Source organism: Rhinolophus hipposideros (genome assembly GCF_964194185.1).
Source record: "Rhinolophus hipposideros genome assembly, chromosome: X".
Classification (NCBI taxonomy): Eukaryota; Metazoa; Chordata; class Mammalia; order Chiroptera; family Rhinolophidae; genus Rhinolophus; species Rhinolophus hipposideros.
The window spans coordinates 115,109,823-115,128,883 of NC_138046.1; the positions used below are offsets into that span (position 1 = coordinate 115,109,823).

The 19,061-nt window shown below is 40.7% G+C and overlaps 1 protein-coding gene across 2 annotated transcripts in view; it reads right to left on the reverse strand.

The window, feature by feature from the left end:
• Positions 1-10,079: 10,079 nt before the first annotated feature.
• The window catches only part of CDKL5 (cyclin dependent kinase like 5), a 159,963-nt gene continuing 150,981 nt past the window's right edge, over positions 10,080-19,061 (reverse strand). Inside the window, exons 17-19 of one of the 2 annotated variants that reach the window (XM_081041886.1) lie at positions 16,041-16,163; positions 14,719-14,838; positions 10,845-11,237 (exon numbers count right to left, since the gene is read on the reverse strand). In XM_081041886.1, the coding sequence (XP_080898012.1) occupies positions 10,851-11,237; positions 14,719-14,838; positions 16,041-16,163 (630 nt within the window). In that variant the 3' untranslated portion in view covers positions 10,845-10,850. Of the gene's footprint in view, positions 11,238-14,718; positions 14,839-16,040; positions 16,164-19,061 lie in introns of both variants that reach the window. The other variant, XM_081041887.1, reaches the window with a different exon arrangement.

Genomic DNA, 19,061 nt, shown 5'->3' on the forward strand with positions numbered 1-19,061 from the left:
AGAGAGAAAAGCCTGAGTTCAGGTCCTCTAAAATTCAGACTCCAGACAGAGGAGGAAAGTTAAGGGGAAAAAAGAATGAGCTGGTCTAAGGCAGAAATAAAGGTTATCCAAATAATTGCTCATGCTGGAAATTTTTTTATTTCATAACTTTGAGGTAAAGTTCATATATCATACAAATTCTACCCATTTAAATGGTACAATTCAATGACTTATGGTACATTGAGTTGAGCAACAACCACTATCACAATTTCAGAAAAATTTCATCACCCCAAAAGAAACCCCACACCCATTAGCCATCACCCCCAAACCCACTCACCCACCCCAGCCCTAGGCAACCACTGATCTATTTCTGTCTCTGTAGCGTATTCTGGAAATTTCATCTAAATGGAATCATACAATATGTGGTCTTTTCTGTCTGGCTTCTTTCGCTTAGCATAGTGTTTTCAAGGTTTGTTCATGTTGTAACGTGTCAGAACTTCATTCCTTTTTATGGCAGAAGATCATTCCATTGTACGGATAGACCACATTGTATTTATCCATTCATCCACTGATGGACATTTGGATTGTTTCCGCATTTTTGGTTATTATGAATAATGCTGCGATGAATGATTGCGTACAAGTGTTTTCATTTATCTTGGTATACCTAGGAGTGGAATTGCTAGGTTATATAGTAACTGTTAACCTTTTGAGGAACTACCGGACGATTTTCCAAAATGAGTGCACCATTTTACGTTCCCACCAGCAATGCAGGAGGGTTTTATTTTCTCTACACTTGTTATTAGCTGTCTTTTTGATTATAGCCATCCTGGGGCATATGAAGTAGTATTTCATTGTGGTTTTGATTTGCATTTCCCCATGACTAACGATGCCAAACATATTTATGTGTTTATTGGCCATTCGTACACTTATTTGGAGAAATATCTATACTGATCCTTTGCCCATTTAAAAATCAGGCTGTCTTTTTATTATTGAGTTGTAAGAGTCCTTTATATATTTTCGACATAATTCCCTTACCAGACATATGATTTGCAAATATTTTCTCCTATTCTGTAAATTGTCTTTTTTACTTTTTTTTTTTAAATCTCACAAACTTTATTTTTGGCAAACTGGAAGATACGTATCTCTAGATTTCAAAAAATATATAAAGGCTAACAACAACAACAACAACAAAAACAGTTGGGGTTAGGCAGAAGCCAAGTAGTAGGAAGTGAAAACCATGAAGTATGGATGCCCAGTGGGGTAGATTTCAGAAAAGCCAGCAAGAAAGACAGCTCCTAAAAGTTAAGTCTTTTTACTTCCTTGATAGAGTCCTTTGAAGCACAGTTTGAAATTTTGATGAAGTCCAATTTATTTTTCTCTTTTGTTGCTTGTACTTTTGGTGTCATATGTGAGAAACCATTGTCAAATCCAGATCATAAAACTTTCTCCGATGTTTTCATCCAAGAGTCTGACGTAATAGTTTTACCTCTTACATTTAGATCTCTGGTCCATTTTGAGTTAATTTTTGCATATGGTATGAGGTAGGGGTTCAACTTCATTCTTTGCATGTGAATATCCAGTCGTCCCGGCATCATTTGTCAAAATAACCTATTCTTTTCCCTATTGAATGGCCTTGGCATCCTTATTGAAAAAAAAACAGTTGACCTAAAGGTGAGGGTTTATTTCTGGACTCTCAGTTATATTCCATTGATCTGTACGTCGATCTTTATGCCAGTATCACACTGTTTTCATTACTGTAGCTTTGTCCTAAGTTTTGAAATTGGAACATGCGAGTCCTCCAATTTTGTTCTTCAAGATTGTTTTGGCTATTCTGAGTCCCTTGAATTTTCATATGAATTCTAGGAACAACTTGTCAATTTTTGCAAAGAAGTCAACTGAAATTTCACATTGGAAATTGCTGAATATTTCAGAATTTAATAAAAAAATGAATACTGAGATCCGTAAAACATTTATCTGCAGGTAATTTGTTTACAACACCATATTAGTTTTTTACTTTAATTCATGACAATGTATAAAAAATAAAACTTTTACTGAGGGACATCTGAAGCCTAACAAAACTTTGCTATTAAACACATGAGTTTTATGTTTGCAGTATTATTTCTTTTGTGGGGGAAATTTTTAATTAAAAATATGTAGTACAGCAAAAAACTCAATTCTCTTACCTTATTAACATGTTTACTTTTATTTTCAGAAATGCTAGAGTGTGGTCTACACTTGTAAGAGGTTGTTTTTTTAATTGTGCAAAAATGTATATAACATATTGCAGGAGATTTTTAAACAACCGAATTAAATGCTATGAACAAAAAAAGTAGCATTAGGCGTTGCCAAGATAAAGTCTGAGCCGATTTGGGTATTCAGTGGGGGAGGAGGTTACTTGGACGAAGCAAAGGTATTTTAAAATCAAGATACTGCTATGAATCCACTCACAGAACCCAGAAGATTGCACCCCTAAAAAGTGAGCCTTTGAAAAGATGCTGACAGAAGCCCATCTTTTTGTCCACTCAGAGTGTGGTTGCTGAGGCCAGGTGACAAATGCATAGCTGCAAGCGCTGTTGCTTTCCCTGGGATCCCAAGAGTAGCTCCAAGCACTAAGTAACTCCAAGCTCTGGTGCTTTACCCTAGACAACTTTACAGGGCTGATGTGAAGACCAAATAGGATAAATGTATCTAAGCTGCTTAATGAGCTCGCTATAACTGGCAGTCAAGATTCAGTGACATTCCTTTTCAACTTCATAGGGCTGCCAACTGGGGCACAAATAATAGCAATAATGTTGTAAGAGCTAGTATTTATTGAGACTCTCTCAAGTGCATTGCGAGTTATCATCTCATTAAATCCTCACAACAACCCTATGAGGTAGGTCCTATTATTTAAAGACAAGTTAAGTGAGGCATAGGAAAGTTAAGTAACTTGTCTAAAGCCACACAAGACATAGGTGATGGAGCTAGGCACTCAGGCAATCTGACGTTAGATACTGTGCTTTTATAGCCATTTCACCAGTCTCTGGACCTCTAGTGACTTGTTTTAATGAAACGTTCTATTCTCAAATTGAATCAACTACCACCTGCTGGGAGATGGGAGGCAAGATGGTCCTTGAATCACCCATGTCATGAACCCCATGTTAGCTTCTATACTTGGAGACACAGCGACTGCACTGTTTAAGTGTTTAAGGATATGGGCTTTACATACTCGGCTTCGAATCCTAGCTGACCGACCTTGGGCAAGTTCATGTAAAGCCCATAGACCTCAGTCTCCTCAGCTACAAAATGGGGATACAACCTGCTTCATTGTGTTGTTGTGAAAAGTACTGTAATAATAAAAGCAGAACACTTGGCATTTTGCCTGGCCATAGTAAGTGCTATGAATATAAACAAATTACAAGCCACAGATACTGTGATTCAGTCTTGATAAAAAGTATAATTGAAACCACAGGTTTCCATGACTTAAAGGAGAAACTTGGAGCAAAGAAGTTGGTGACACAGTACTTTATTTTTTAAGGAGGGCGCAGCTCACAGTGGCCCAAGCAGGGATCGAACTGGCAACCTCGGTGTTATTAGCACCACGCTCTAATCAACTGAGCTAACCGGTCACCCCCAATGACACAGTACTTTTAAGAATGCAAAGCACTAGGTTTTAGCTCCTATCCTTTGTTTAGAAAGATAGAGAATATTTAGATATATTATCACAAAATTGAGGTTCTTTCCCCCGATTGAGCATTTACTCAGTTGCTCTTCTTAGCCTTAAAGCCAAAGGTGAAGGCCTAGAACAGGTCAGGAAATCTGGCGCTCAGCCCGTGTTTTTTTCTTTTTTTGTAAATAAAAGTTTTCCAGGAACACAGACACCCCCTTCATTTACATATGGCCTATGCACTACAGTGGCAGAGTTGAGTAGTTAGAGACCCTACGCCCACAGAGCCTCAAATGTTTACTATCTGGTCCTTTACAGAAAAAGTTTGCCAACCTCCTGCTGTAAAACACGAAGAAATCCTCACTAAGCTGTCCGTCTTTGCTTTCGCCACGACCCTGAGCAGGAGGCTAGCATTTCTGCCCGCCCTCCCCAAACCACCAAGTAAGTGTCTAGCAACGTGCAAAGGAGACAACACTCAAGTGTAAAAGAAACCAGTTTTCAAAATGCCAGAAGGGGAAAAAAGCTTTATAAATACAAAAAAATTATCAACCTCATTAAATAACAGGATTTGCCCCACTGTACATTAATTTCGGTCCCTCAAACTGAGTCTAACTTCAAAGGTCCATTATCCCTCATCTGCATTCAAATGAGTTCTTTACAAAGACAGAACTAACCGCTGAGCTGCGTGCTGTTCAAACGGAGAGGGACACCAGTGCTCAGGATTGGGCCGGCCTGGCAATCACTTCAGTCAGTGCAAAATCTGCATTTTATTAAAGACATTTGGGAAGATCCATTCAAAAATACATTGTGCTCAGTAAAAATTAACCATCTCATGCTGATAATTAAGGTTACCACGGAATAGATATTTGTATAATATTTACAGCAACAATAGAAATTTTACAGAAGTTTAGAATGGAATACATGCCAGAAAAAACTTGATAAGATGTACTAACACATGATACAAAGAGTTATAGAAACACTTTACAAATGGTTCATAATTAGCTTGTGAGGAATTTAAATACTCAATACTTTAAATTCAGTTTGGATTCCAAAATTAAAAAGGTTAACACCACAACACACCCTTGCCACAGTAAAAAGTATGGAATTACACTTTATATTAGGGATTATAAAGTCTGTGCAATTAAGAATTTCCACCGATTCTTCATCTACCACAAATTTGGATGTTACAGTCATTCTGGCTTATCCCTATTTTTGTTTTCATGCACGAGCAGGGATCTCGCAGAGTCACCCTGCCCTGTGTCTTCCCAAATACCCCCTTCCAACTTCCTAGAGATTGAAGAAGCTCGGAATAGTCTTCTAAGTATATACAGAATAACTACCTGAATTCAAAATGGCACAAAGCAATTCTTGGAGATAGGAATTAGGGGCCACTATTTTGTTTGGTTTGTTTCTGTTAATCAATCCAAGTTTACAGTGAGAATTGACTTCCTACAATCACAGCATTACCCCTCCAGCCTGACTCCATCAGTGACCAAGGAGGAAACAAGGAGAGGGGAATAGACTGACAGGACTATATATAACCAATCGGATATCTCGAGTGAAAACAGATTTTGTACAAGCTTTGCTTTCCACTTCGGAAAATCTAAGCCATTGTCGAGAACTTAAAAAGTCTCCAGGAGGAAAAGTGGTTCTTTCCCCCCTCCTTGAAACTCTGAATGCTTTGTAACTGGAGCTTTTGACAACTCTGGCGATAAACACTTTAATCCCCCAACAGGGACAAAAGTCAAGGCATCTACCTTTTCTATTCCTGGGTTTCATCTGATTAACCCTGAAGCAGAACACTAGGACAAGCTTGTCTGCGCCTGAAATGAATCAGATCAGGCTTTGGGGAAAGTACGATCCCAAACCAAAGGACGTCCTGAGGAATTCTTAGCAGTCTGTCAAAACGGAGGGGACGGAGGAACAGATAAGGCCTCTTTCTCCCTGATACTCTGCGCTGGAAGAGTAGCGAACAAGGCAACTTCTAATCTGCATACAACATGGAGACTGATTTTTTAAGATTCCAAAGGAGGATCAAAATACGACCCAAGGATCAAATGGGGTTCAGAGAGCTCAACCTTGTAGGTAAATGAAGGGCCTTGGAAGTGAAACCAGTTTCACTGACGCAGCTCTCTGGCCCTCGAAATCCAACGTGCAACTATTACAAATTTTTTCTGGCAAAACAAAAAGACAAATCTCCCTTAAATTTGGGAGTAAACAGTTAATGAATGAAAGTACAAGGCAGGTTGTGATCATATTTAATAGCCTATAGGAAATACACAGAAAGGTGGGTCGGAGCCTGGAGTGGAATAAAGGTGGAGTCAGGGCCAGGCCTAAGGCTGATGAATTAACAAAGCACTATGGGAAATGAATATTCACGTAGTTACTGACTTGGCACAAAAGTCGATGATCTTTTATATTTTATAGTACACTCAATTAAAAAAGAAGAAATAGAATAGGGCAGCAGGCCCAGAGTTTCCTAGCCACCTTACTTTCACCACATTGTGTGTATACAGACAGACGAGGGACTCGTCCAGTCAGGGCTTCATTTTCTTGCATTTACTCATGGTTTCTAAGACAGAATTTTTTACCCAGCTGAATCAGACGTCAAGATATTCTATATGTCAGCTGGTCAAGACGCAAAAGGAAGAGATCAGAACCACTTACAGTTTCTGTTTTGTAAGTTGGCCCTTTAAGTCTCTGAGAGAAACTTCTTGTGAGATTCTGGGGATTAGCAACAGGACACTTAGAACATTTGTAACTGTCTTTTCTGTCGCCCCCTTTGAAGAAACCATTTGTTTTTAACCGTAAGTAAGTTTCTTTCAGCCTACACACTTTATCAGTAATGAACTGAAGGCGGTAAGGAACTATTTCAGTATTTCTGACTTGGTTCAGGGTATCATACCACATTCCCAGTTCACAAAAGTATGAGTCTGTGGATCTTAGCGCTCCCAAGGAGCTTGATATCCCACTATAATGCAGGAAGTAACGAACTTCTAGATATAAAAGCAGTGCTCTCCAGGAAAAATGTTCTGCCCAGGAGAGAATGTGCAGATTTCTGAGTCCCAGCTAAGTTCTAAGAATAAGTCGTAATGAGTGATTGCCCTTGCTGAAAGTTGGGTCACCGCCGGGACCTAGGTGAACAGAAATAAACAGTGCCTTCTACGCACTTGGAAAGTAAGCCTCTGGCCTTGAAAAAAAGTGGTACACTTATGAGTTATTCTCAATACATAACTAGAAGAAAAGAAATGGCTTTTTTCCTTATTTACTCTAAAAGCTAGTTTAAGAAGTGAGGATACTATGACATTAACTAAGGAGTGCTGGGAAGGGACATGGGACAGCATTTCCTAGCGAAGTCCACTAATTTTCAGATTAGGAACATGCTAAACTGGCTAACTCTATAACCACAACATACTTTATAATACATGACATGACTAGAAACTAACCAGCATAGCTCTGAGCTTAGAATGAAAGTACAACTGCATATGGTGAGTCTTAAAGCATGTTTTAAAACAGATTTAACCAAAGGGTACAGCACAAATACTCCTATAACAGTCACATCACAACCACCAAGACAGAGATTTTTGCATCTAATCGGTCTGTCATATGCCAATATTTGTAGAGCTAGTAAATGACTTAAAAAACAGACATTTTCTTTTGGGAGACACAGCTAAAAGCCACGGATGCCTTTGAGCAGTTGGTAAAAATCATGCCAATCTGCCAGGCTGCTGCTTGCTTCTAAATATAAGCCTCATGACTCTAAGAAAGAGTTTTCTAAGGATGCTGACCTAGAATTTAAGTTCGCAAACACCTATAAAGGAACTCTGGTCTCCCAAAGGATGCACCTTTTTTTAGCAGGCCCAAGACAATGGAAACGAACAATAGGATTCCAGGGATTCGAGAACATGTGGGGCTAGATCATTCTTTGTCTGTGGGGTGTCCTGTGCATGTAGGATGTGTAGCAATGTCCCTGGCCTCTACCTACTACATGCTAGTAGCACAACACCACACCCCGTTGTGACAACCAAACATGTCTCCTGACAGAGCCAAATGTCGCCAGGAGGCAAACGGCCCGGTTGAGAACCACTGCTGTAGCGACAGTTCACTGGAGCCCCTTAGCATTGAGCACTTTTGGTCTGGGGCTCTGGAGAGAGGCTAAACCTCAGATCAAGACCAAATAAGGTTCAGTGAAAGTTCATGTAGAACTTCTGAGAAGAACAACAAGGATGGTGATAAACCGAAAGCATAAAAACAGTGAAGCAGAGTTTCTTTTCGAAAGATCATACGTCCATAAAACAAAGTAATTCGTTAAGCCTTCATTCAACCTTTTTATACTTTAGGAAGTTAGGGCAGATAATAGAACACGGATGTCATAAAAATTTCCCTTCCTAAAGAAAATGCAAGCGTTTGTGACTTTAAATCAAGCCCTTATCATGGATGACAATCTTTGTGAGGTCGATAATTCATTGACCAGAGGAAAACACCAGTTAAAAGCTAAGAGAGGGCCCATTAAATTTGAGAGGAAATTTCACCATTCCCATGTGCAAGCAGAAGAGAATTATGCATGCTAGAAATGCGGATTGTAGTTCACTTACAGCTCACTAAGGTCAATGAGAAGTCAGAATGGACAAAAGCTGAGAAGAGGATAAAAGAGCTACCTCAAAAACACTAGTGGAAAACACTGTAGATATTTTCTGGCTCAAATCTGGGAATGTACGAAAAGTATGTATTGACTCTTCATTAGTTAGGTTTACTTTGCTCTAGGTAGAAGGCAATTACTCTAGCCCTTCTTTGAAGAACCATCAGGAATAGAAATGTTCTGCAAACATCTGAGATCCCAGTGTTAGCAAGGATGAAAACATGGGAAACCAGCCCCTAGGTGACGACGAGCCTCAAATGCCACAGCATGGCAATGTGACTGCGCAGTTCCTAAGCGCACAGCACAGTGAGAAGTCTTTCCAGAGGAAAAAATGCAATTTCTGGTTTGCAAGGGGGAATACAAGGTACAGATCGAGTATGAAAAAGAAGAGTTACACACTCTTTTAGAGTCATTAGTATCCAGGCAAAAACTGCTAAGGGTCCACGTCACTTATATAACTGAGCAGCTGCCTGGGAAAAGCCAGAATTCAGAGCTACTCGAACAGTACTGAACTGGTGAAAGAAACAAGATATAAAAAGAACCGAAGAGCATGCAAACTACTGGTTTGAATCAAATTGTTTCAAGGATAGTACCCAGTTGAATTTCATTTTAGTGCCTATTACACTTATTAAAATTAAATAAAAAGCACCTTAAAATGACCTCTATATATAATCCATACACATCATTATAGTAGTTATATAAAAATGCAATATGCACACAATAAGCTTCAAAGAAACTAAGACTTTATAATCTTCATAATCATCAGAGCTATGATTCTCAAAATCGTGGGGGAGGGGGACAGTAACTCAGCACATTTCAGTTACAGCTGACTTGATTCAGGGGCTGACACTCTCGGAATCCTGGGACAAGTAATAAATACTGAGGCATTACCTCTTTGAAGGGTGGGAGGGGGGACCTCTAAAAACATTATTGCTAAGAGACTACTTCCAAAAATCTAATACTCTTGATGGATAATGGTGTTGAGTGATCTCTGTCAAGGATGGCCAAAGACACGGATCTATAACCTCTGTTGGCCAAAGGCCTTGGTGACACTTGGGAGGAACTTGGGAGTTGAAGGAGATCAAAAGAGGGAAAGATAAATCCTGTTCTGACTGTGTGTGTGCGCGCGCACGCGCGCGCGCATGATAACCTTGTTATACAAGGACAGTCCCAGGAAGAAAAAACTGAGTAGAGCAATTTTCTCTACATCTAAAATTGCTTCAGGAGCCTTTTAAATATACTGAAAAGAGCAGTAACAACAAAAAAAAGCATTTAGAAATAGAAATGCCACACAATATATCTCACCCCCCTCCCCCCCATCCCAAGAGTCTCCGGTACAGTGCACAGGATTCAGGAGCATAGAGCTGGTCTGCAAGATCTGCAGACAGGTACCTCTTACAACCTCACGACTAGGAATGTCCACAGGCAAATCTTTGGTCGACGCTCTGCACTAATGCTAAGTAGAAGAGCACATTCTCTCTGCAAAGACCCATGAGTCACCCTGGATCTGTTCTCTCTCGGGTGCAAGGAAATGTCCCTGGACATGAAGAGGAACCAACTGTGTGAGGACGGAGATGAGGCCTGCTGGAGTTCTCACTGGCCCAGCCCACTTTCTTCCCCTGCGGGTTCAGAAGGAGATGCTGCATCTCGTCTGCTACCAAGGAGCGTGTCTACAGGCTACTGCTGGAGCCTAAAAGTTGAGCAAGGTTCCTACTGTTACAGTCACATATAGCCACAATTCAACTCCCTTGATTAGAAGTATAAGACTCACTTCATATTACAAATGTATAAAAATATGGCAGAGAGTGTCATAATGATACTTTCTTTAAATGATTATATTTATAAAACTGACAGATATTTACCATATATATATATTTATATACAGAATAAAATACTCCTGATGCAATATATAAATGTTACTGTTTAGTTTTTATAGAAACTACTGTAGCTGTCCCACTGCTTCACAATGTTCCAAACAGCTCAAAATAACTTTACATTTAACATAAAAGGTATGATTATAACAGTACAATATTAATCAATTATAAATAAATGGTACAAATCCTATCAAATATGGAAATTTAGAAAACAATTTAAGACATACAGTTAGTTCATCTTCATCTGCTAACCCTTCAAAGAGATACTCTTGGATTACAATAAACCCCACATTTAGTCTAAGCAGAAAAAAAATCTGTGGTAAGGGCATCGGTCAACATGGATTTTTCTATCCCTTGCAGTGCCAGAACACGTCCTGGCTTTCCCAAGTTCAACAGGAATTGCCCTAAAGCTGGAGTGTAAGGGGGAGAAACTGGCAAGAATGTCTTCTTCCTCAGTGGCACACTCTGTCCATTTTCACACAAGAGCTGTGGAGACTGGCGATCCCTAAGGAACTCCTGTAGCTCTAAGATCCCTGACTAGCATTGTGACCGTGAGGAGCCAGAGGGCTCCACACATACACTATTGCACACACCTTCATAAAGCTGAAAATACTGGCTTACCACCCCAGCCCAGCCTATTTCGCACCCCACCCCCCAACACCCTCCCCTCCCAACTGGCTTGCCCCACCCCCACCCCCAACCCAAGCACACATTACAAGGCTGTCTCTTTTAAATCATTCAGATTTGGCATTCGAGACCGATTTGTTCTGTTATACAGGTGCCCATTTGGCCCACTCTTGGCACCCAGCTGTTCAGAGTAGGAAGGCCCCTCTGTGGCACTCCGGGTCACAGAGGACACGTGCCAACCAGAGTCCATCTGACCTGGCAGCTGGAGAGCTGGCCTGCCCTTTGGTGTGGGCTCCTGCCGGATGTTACTGCTCCCACCAGAGGCCTGGCTCAGGGGGTGAATCCGAATTTCTGAGAAGGAATTTTTGGCTTGTTGAGTTGTTAAGGGCTGGAAGCGGGGGTCTGAGGACACCGGGTGATTGGCTGCTGAAGAGAGATGCAACAGCTTGCGCAGTGATTTTAACGGCTGGCTCTGAAAGATAAGATGAGAGTGCATGTAGGATGCCAGTTAGTGCAGAGCTGCGAGCTGGGAGGGCCTAGAGCGCAGGTCTGACATGACTGCATGCAGCCAGCGAGGCTGGGCCCCATGGGGAGGAGGGCCTCGTCCAGTCTTACCTGTTCTTTTTCTTTTTCAGACAAGACTGAGCTCATTTTTCTTTAATGGAAAAGCCTAGAAATATCTAGATAAGAAATCTAGAGCTGGTGTGGTGGCTGATTGAATGCTTAGGCACCTTCTATCTGGCTGCATCCCATCTTTACAGGGTGTGTGAGTGTGTGTGGGTGGGCGGGGCGCACACATCTCATGCTTCAGCCAGCAGGAAGAAGCCAAAGAAAGGCTATGACTCTTGCTTTTGAGAGGACTTCTCAACAGTGCCACGGAAAGCTGCCACTTGTATTTCAGTGGCTAGTACTCAACCACATGACCATTATCTACAGGCAAGAGAAACTGAAAAAATGTGATGTTTCAATTAGGTAGCAACACACTCAGCTAAAATTTCCATGAGGTGTGATCACAAACTACGGTGAATGCTTCCGCCGGAGTGCCATCCAACAGAAAGGCAGGGATCTTCAATATGGGAAGCGGCGCATTGAAGCTTACTAACAGTGTCTGACAAGTTTCAACTTGTTTGGTGCAGTCAGTCGGGTGTGAGCTACGGTTGAGAGAAGGTATGTTTTAAAGTGTGCCGTAAATCATGGATCAAGAACAATGCATTAATATGAAGTGGGCAAACAGTTTCATCCTCCCTCATGACAACGCTCTGTGTCACACATGGCTTCTGATACAGCAATTTCTGAAATAAAAACATTACGGTGTGTCCTCATCCACCTTATTCACTGGATCTGGCACCGTGTGACTTCTGGCTCTTGCCCAAAGTGAAAATGATTCAGCACATGGAGGCAGCCACCACAGAGCAACTAAAGACACTCAAGAAAGAGGACTTCCAGAACTGCTTCAGAAAATGGCAAAAAGAATAAGTGTGTTTGAAGCAAGAGGGAGTATTTTGAGGATTAATGGCAATCTGTCTTTTACTGCAATAATTTTTTTTAAATTTAAACATTCATCATATTGTTTGATCACAACTCGTATATCCCTTTCTGTTCTTATCTCCCTGGTTTTCCCTTTCCCTTGACATTGCAAACCCCAAATGTTCCCTTTCTGCCCTTTTACTTTTTGGGGTTTTGTTTTTTTATTGTTTGGAGAGGAGGGTAAGGTTTGGGCACTGAAAATGGAAAGCATGGAGAAATAAGCAAAACCCCTGCAGACTCTAAAACACAATTCACTCACAGGAGGCCTTTGATTCCTCACGTGGGTTCACAGCTGCCCTGCCTGTCTGCTGCGTGGCTGGAGCCTGAGCCCCACAGAGTGGGTGCCGCACTGTGGAGGGGAACTACACTTCAATGCAGAAGTGAGGGTCCTGGAAGCCAGCTGCCCGAGGGCTCCTCGCTCCAAGAGTGGCTCCCTCCCCTCTCCTCCACCATCAGAAGAGGCATGGGAAAGCACTCTGAAATTCAAGACCCTCCCCGTGGTGCAGTCCCAGCCCTGGGGCACCCCTAGCTGTCAGTCTTCAAGGACCATGCTTTTAAGGGCTCAGCAAAGTTTTAATAAAATGTTGATGGTCTCAAGGAACACTACAAGATGTGAAGAAACAGAGCACTGAAATCCAAGGGAAACGGCTTGAGAACTGAATCAGGTAGAAACCGCTCCTGGGAAGCGTCCTTCTTGGTCATTCCACAGTCTGTCCAAGAAAGCTCTGTGGTCCCCATAGGAGGTGGCAGAGTACACTGCATACCGTAAGTGCTCAAAAAGGGTGTCTCCTGCGGTGGTTTTTTTTTTTTTTTAAATATAAAATTGGTATGACAATGCAATGAGATTTCTGGTGATTTTTATAGCCCTGTGCACATGTAACTATCGAGCAATTACAATTAATCCTTGAACAACACAGGTTTGAACTGTATGGATCCACCTTTGAACGTGAATCTTTTTCAATAAATACCTGTACAATTTTTGATTTGTGGTTGGGAGGCTCGTGGATGCAGAGGGCTAACCATATGCATCGATCTGCGCCATTTTTATACAGCGGACTTGAGCATCCGGGGATTTGGGTATCTGCTGGGGTCCTAGGACCAATTGCTTGAGATACTGAGGGACAGCTTAAGTTCTGGGGTAATCAAAAGTTAAAAGCAGACTTCTGACTCTGTGTGTGTGTGTGTGTGTGTGTGTGTGTGGGGGGGTTGGTGCCTCTACCCGTCACCCCCGCCCCATTGTTCAAGGGTCAACTGTAGAATAATATGGGTTCAGCTGGAGATATAAAGTTACGTGAAAAGAGATTTTTGGCAAGAAAGTGGTTGTACAAAGAAAGTTCTAAAGCCCTGTACTCTTTTTTTTTTTTTTAAACTGGGGCTAGAACATCAGGCCGTCATTCAGAGCCTTGTGCTCTTAGTTCAGATACATATCCAATAACTTGGATATCTGGTTCTCTATATACCCCCCGCCCCTACAGCCTATATTGTGTTAGAAGCATAAAACATAAATGGTTGGGCAAATACAATAGAAATTTTGAGAACTCCTATCGGCAGCTCTAAGTAATAGCTTACAATTAAATAAACAGCAAACCTATAAAAATAGACCCCCTTCCTCCAAGTCACATTAATCTGTGCTCATTTATAGGCACAACCAACCCTACAGCCTCAAAAGCTCATGAGGACTGTCAGAAATTATCATACAGAGGTATAATGGAGTTATACTTTTTTGAATTATAAAATATTGAATATGATAAAGTTAGATTAAGTTACTATGCTCATTACAGGATACTGAAAGGATACAATATTAAAAATGTTCCAATCAAAATAGTTGTTTAAAGGAGATAAACCTCAATTATCTGAAAAATTTATGGATTTGGTTTCTGCTTATTACCCCAGAGAATGACAGAGAAACGCGATTATACATACTAACATGCAGTCCTAATGCAACTGTTTGCCAGTTTTCCATCAAAAATAGTATGGATTTCAGAAGTTTAAGTATTCTTTCATGAAAGTTTATCATATCTGTCTTTCAAGGCCCAATTCACATGCTACCAACTTTAATGAAACCTTAATCTTCCCACTACTTCCTTTCACCTTCTCCTACGTTTTATAGCAGGCTTCACTTTTTACCACGAATTACAGTAACTTATGGATTTTCTGTCTCTCCTAGGCTGCAGAATATTTGTGGGCTGGGCCATGTCTTCTTCATCCCTTATTTCCACCCCACACCCCACCCCAGCTAGGTGAAGGCTAATGGAATCCCACTTTTGTCCCCAGTAAGACAAGGGTCACTGAAGCAAGATCTGGACTCCCAGAATGCATCTGACTATTAGTGAGGGGTTATTCTGGGAAGACTCTCAGCCTTGTCCTCCCCTCAGGAGACAATCACTGCAGTCTAAGAGTCTAGGAGTGATGCAGGTGCCACTCACTTGGGTCTGCAGATCGGAGATCTTCTCAGGACGCCACTCCTTTGGTCTGCTGCTTGGGGTGCTAGCAGAGTGGATGGCTTTCTGCAGTGTCAGAAGATCGGGGCCTTCAGAATTGGGCACCTAGAGCAGAATACAGGCAGGGATTCAATCAGCACACCAACAAGTCTAACATATGCAAGCCCGCCCAAGAGGAGAACCAAAGCAAATCAAACCAAACCAAAACTCAACTAGAAAACAAAACCCAAAACAAACAAACAAAAAACCAAGGGAAAAAAAACCAATAAAAAAGAAATCCAGACTCTCCCAATGTTCACAATGCAAGTGATGCTAGTTCGATTCTGCTGCCCTCTTAATAATTTTCCCTGTATTAGGAAAAATTGGCAGATGTCATGCAGCTCTGTTAAATAAAACCTCAATCCTTAAAGCATTCCCATGCTGTTAGTTTTAGTCGCTGTAAGAGAGAGCAGTTAAATTGGGCTGTACCAGGAATTGCTGTCGTATCCTCATTCCACATTGCAGTTAGGTTATGAACCAGTTCAATAAAACAAAAATGTGTTCCTGCTGGGAAAATGATCCAAACACTGTGTTTGGGGGTACCCAAAGAAGTCCAGCAGGTTTTCAAGGATAGCAAAGTGGAAAACTATGGTTTGAATCATATTCCCAAGACACTGCCCAGTAAATAATCTGGGTCTAGCACTATGCACGATGTAAATGCTGGAAATTTGTGCCACAAACTCCAGACAAATACAATCGGTCCATTCACCAATTTGGCTGAACACAGAAGAGTAAAGCCAAATGCCAAGCAAAAGCCCTGGCTTTAAACCAAGTGACCAGCAAAAGCTAGAGCTAGGCAAGAAAAAAAGCAAATCACCAACTAACAGAAGCTGTTTTTCAGGGAGCCTGCTAGCTCACTCAATTTGGTCAATTCAACTTGGTTTCAAAGAAACAAACTGCCAACCAAGTGGTAACAAACTTTGTGAGCCGAAAAGACGTTTGTGAATTGTAAATGCTAATAGAATTCTTTACAGGAAATGAGGGATTTTATGAATGTTGTCTGCCAATAATTGGCTAATCAGACAACCCAAACTAGCCTTTCACTAGTTTGTTTGCTTCATAGCCTTTAATGCTTGAACCTCCTCGACTGATTCAGAAAATCCAGGATGGCAAAGAATTTATATCTCAGTGAATTTATGGAACTGGCTCAGGTACTTAACTAGCACAAAGAGAATATGACCCCAAGAAAATAAAAGACATGCTGTTGTCATCAGTAAAACAAGTTTACTGGAGCAGTTTTCAGGGCTACCATACGTAAAAATGGGTACCATAGGTGGAGTGACTACAGGAAGCTTTTTCAAAGAAGAACTAGGCTTTAAATGATTCTTTGAATTAAAAAGAGGAAAGAGGGATTTCTTGATGCTTGGATTCTCCCCGTTGGTGGAATCTGTCTGCAATATAAGATACAAATAAGCTAATTGCAAAAAAGAAAAAGGAAAAAGAAAAAAAAAGGTGTTTTTACGGAACTTTCTAGCCCTAGGAAGCCCTCAAATTATTAAATAGTAACAGTCACTGAAAGATCTCTGTGCTGTGTGTGCATCGAGAGGGGCGTCTGTGTCATTTCTCACTTGGACATGAAGAAGCCAACAATGTAATTCAAGACATACAAAAACTTCTACATATATAAAGAACATGTGGTCATGATAAACACCTAGAATAGGAATGCCTAGAGACCGACACACATCATTCCCATTAAACTTACAAAGTATTTATGGATTTACTATGAGAAATAGAATTATTATGCAGAATTGTGTTTAAAGAGCTCTTGATGAGCTTCAGTCTCTTCCTAATTGCAAGACAGGACATCAGCAACGAAAGAATCTACTATGCAATCTGCCTATTAGGAGAAAAAAGAGAACTGCAAATCCTTTAGAACATGGTCAACCCCTGAACCAGAACACAATCACTTGGAAGAGGAACACGACTGTTGCAGGATTCTACTGTCCAGGAAGAAGCCTGGTTCTACTCTGTCAGAAATCTTCACCCCATGGGAAATAGCTGGTGCAATTCAGAATACGGGGTTTCAAAGTGAAGAAACAGAAAAGTCCAGTCTTTAAATTGAAGCATGGTTACCAGTTGAGGTAGATACTAATGAACTCGGGTACAGTTACCAAGTTGGCAGAATCATCATATGCTCTGAGGGCTTATGTAACTCTAGAGTTATGGAACTGCAGCCAGATTTCCCAAGGCGGCTTCCAGATTTGCTTGAGTCAAAGCAGACACCTTTACGACACACAATTATTTTCTGGCACTACTTTTCCCCGTTGTGGATATCTCAATTGTTGGAATGCACATGAAGGTATTCAGATCATCTTATATGGGTGTGTATACGAAGACATGTGAGCACAACAGCCCAGTTTCCTGTTCCCATGACGGGGTCCCAGGAGAAAAGTTTAACTAACACCACTAAGGAGGCCACAAGAGAGTCCCCAGGAACAAGTGTGGGCTCTCCACAGAAGTGGGCGACCGAGCCTGGGCCTGCTATTCAGGAGAAGCCACCTCTAGATCTCCTAACTAGAATGTACGACTTCGGGCAGGTCACAACTTGCCTCGGAAGTTCCTATATCAGCGAAATAAAAGGGTTAAACTAGATTCAGAACCCATTGAGGCTTTTAAATGTCCTGCTTCTCTGTGTGCACTGGGCATCAGATTTCCCCTTTTTTGAATCTTAATGCAGAGACCATAAAAGCTTTAAATCTTTCAAAGCTCGGTTACCTAGTTTCCTCTTGCTGAGTTCTACAAAGTGAAGAAGGCTAACTTTAATTCTGTTTCAGTGCTCACTGGAAAGGGCAGAGTTAACGAAATGCCAGGCTTAGGAGCCAGAGGTCCGTCAGGATTTATGTACTGAGTGCTCTTTGGAAATCTTACTCTAGATACCCAAGTCCTTTAAAAAATTTTTGTTTTTCTTTTAACTAGAAAATCCAGAGGTACAAAACACTTTTGGTTTGGAAGACTTAAGGCATGTGGCCTATACAGAGATATTTTGCAGCTACTTTACCTACCAAAAATAAAATGTATGAAAACCTTAAAAAAGTAAGTTCAAGTGGAGAGGACGTTAGAGAATAATAATTTTCCTATTTACCCTCATCCATACTATTTAAACATGTAAAATTTGAACCAATCCTGAGTAACAGAGTCAGTCAACATGAATATATATTCGACTCAGGCCATGGTGAACCGGTAGCTTTAAATTTAATGTTGGTCTAAGACAGACAGACACGAAAAGCCAAATCTATACACAAAACACCTTCAATCCCTTGGTTCCTGCTACTTTCTTCCACTTAAGCACCCCACAATGGTTACAGACCTGAGGTTAAGAACAAAAACCTCAAAATAAAAATAGTGGTTAAGAGGAGGTAGTCTAAGTTCAATGTTCATGATGAATAAATGTCCTATAAACAATGATAAAAGTTTTATCAGCCCATTAAATAATGTAAACTTTTCTGCTTTAAATTAGGTCTGTTTTGTTCATTCAGTCTAAATAACAAATGTAGTAATATTTGATTGAGTGGCATTTTGATTTGAAATTCTGCTCTAAGTGAGTTTCAGTTAGGCAGGTTTTAAGAAATAAACATTCCAGGAGTATCACGCAGCCATACAAATGAAGATAATAAAATTTGTGTGTAGTAACACACATGTTATGTGTATGTGTCTGTGACTGATAAACTATTAAAAGCCAGAATACAAAACTGTACTAGAATGATTACTCTTGTTTAAAACAAAATTAAAAACCACTTTCTCCCCATAAACATATGCACAGGCTAAAAAGCTAGGAGGGTATATACCAAAATCCTAATCCTAGCTGTGATATAGAAATCATAATTGTTTTACTCAATTTTTCTATAATAAGCTCATATTTATTTTATGATGAAGCATATAGACTTAATAAACAAGCAAGTGAAAGAATAATCTTGAAAGGTAATCTAGAACGGTCTTTATTACTACATCTAGAACATCTGGAGATAAAAAAAACCTTACTTTGGGCATTATAACCTTTGCTACTATCATCTATCTCATCTTTACTTACCATTGGGTCATAATCCTAGAATCCGTTTTCCTTTTTAAATAAATGAGAATCAATCATGTATGAAGTAAAACTAGAAACAAAATCATCTAAAATGGCTGACTCAACATTGTCTAGTCTGGAAGGTGTCATAAAGCAAAGGGGGGAAGCAGGCCTCACGCGGTTGAAGAAGTGCCTGCTGGCCTGGAGGCCTGGCTTCCCCATGTTTTCTCATGTCACTAACCAGCAGAATCCTTGCTTGGCTGGTTCAGTGACGTGATGTGCA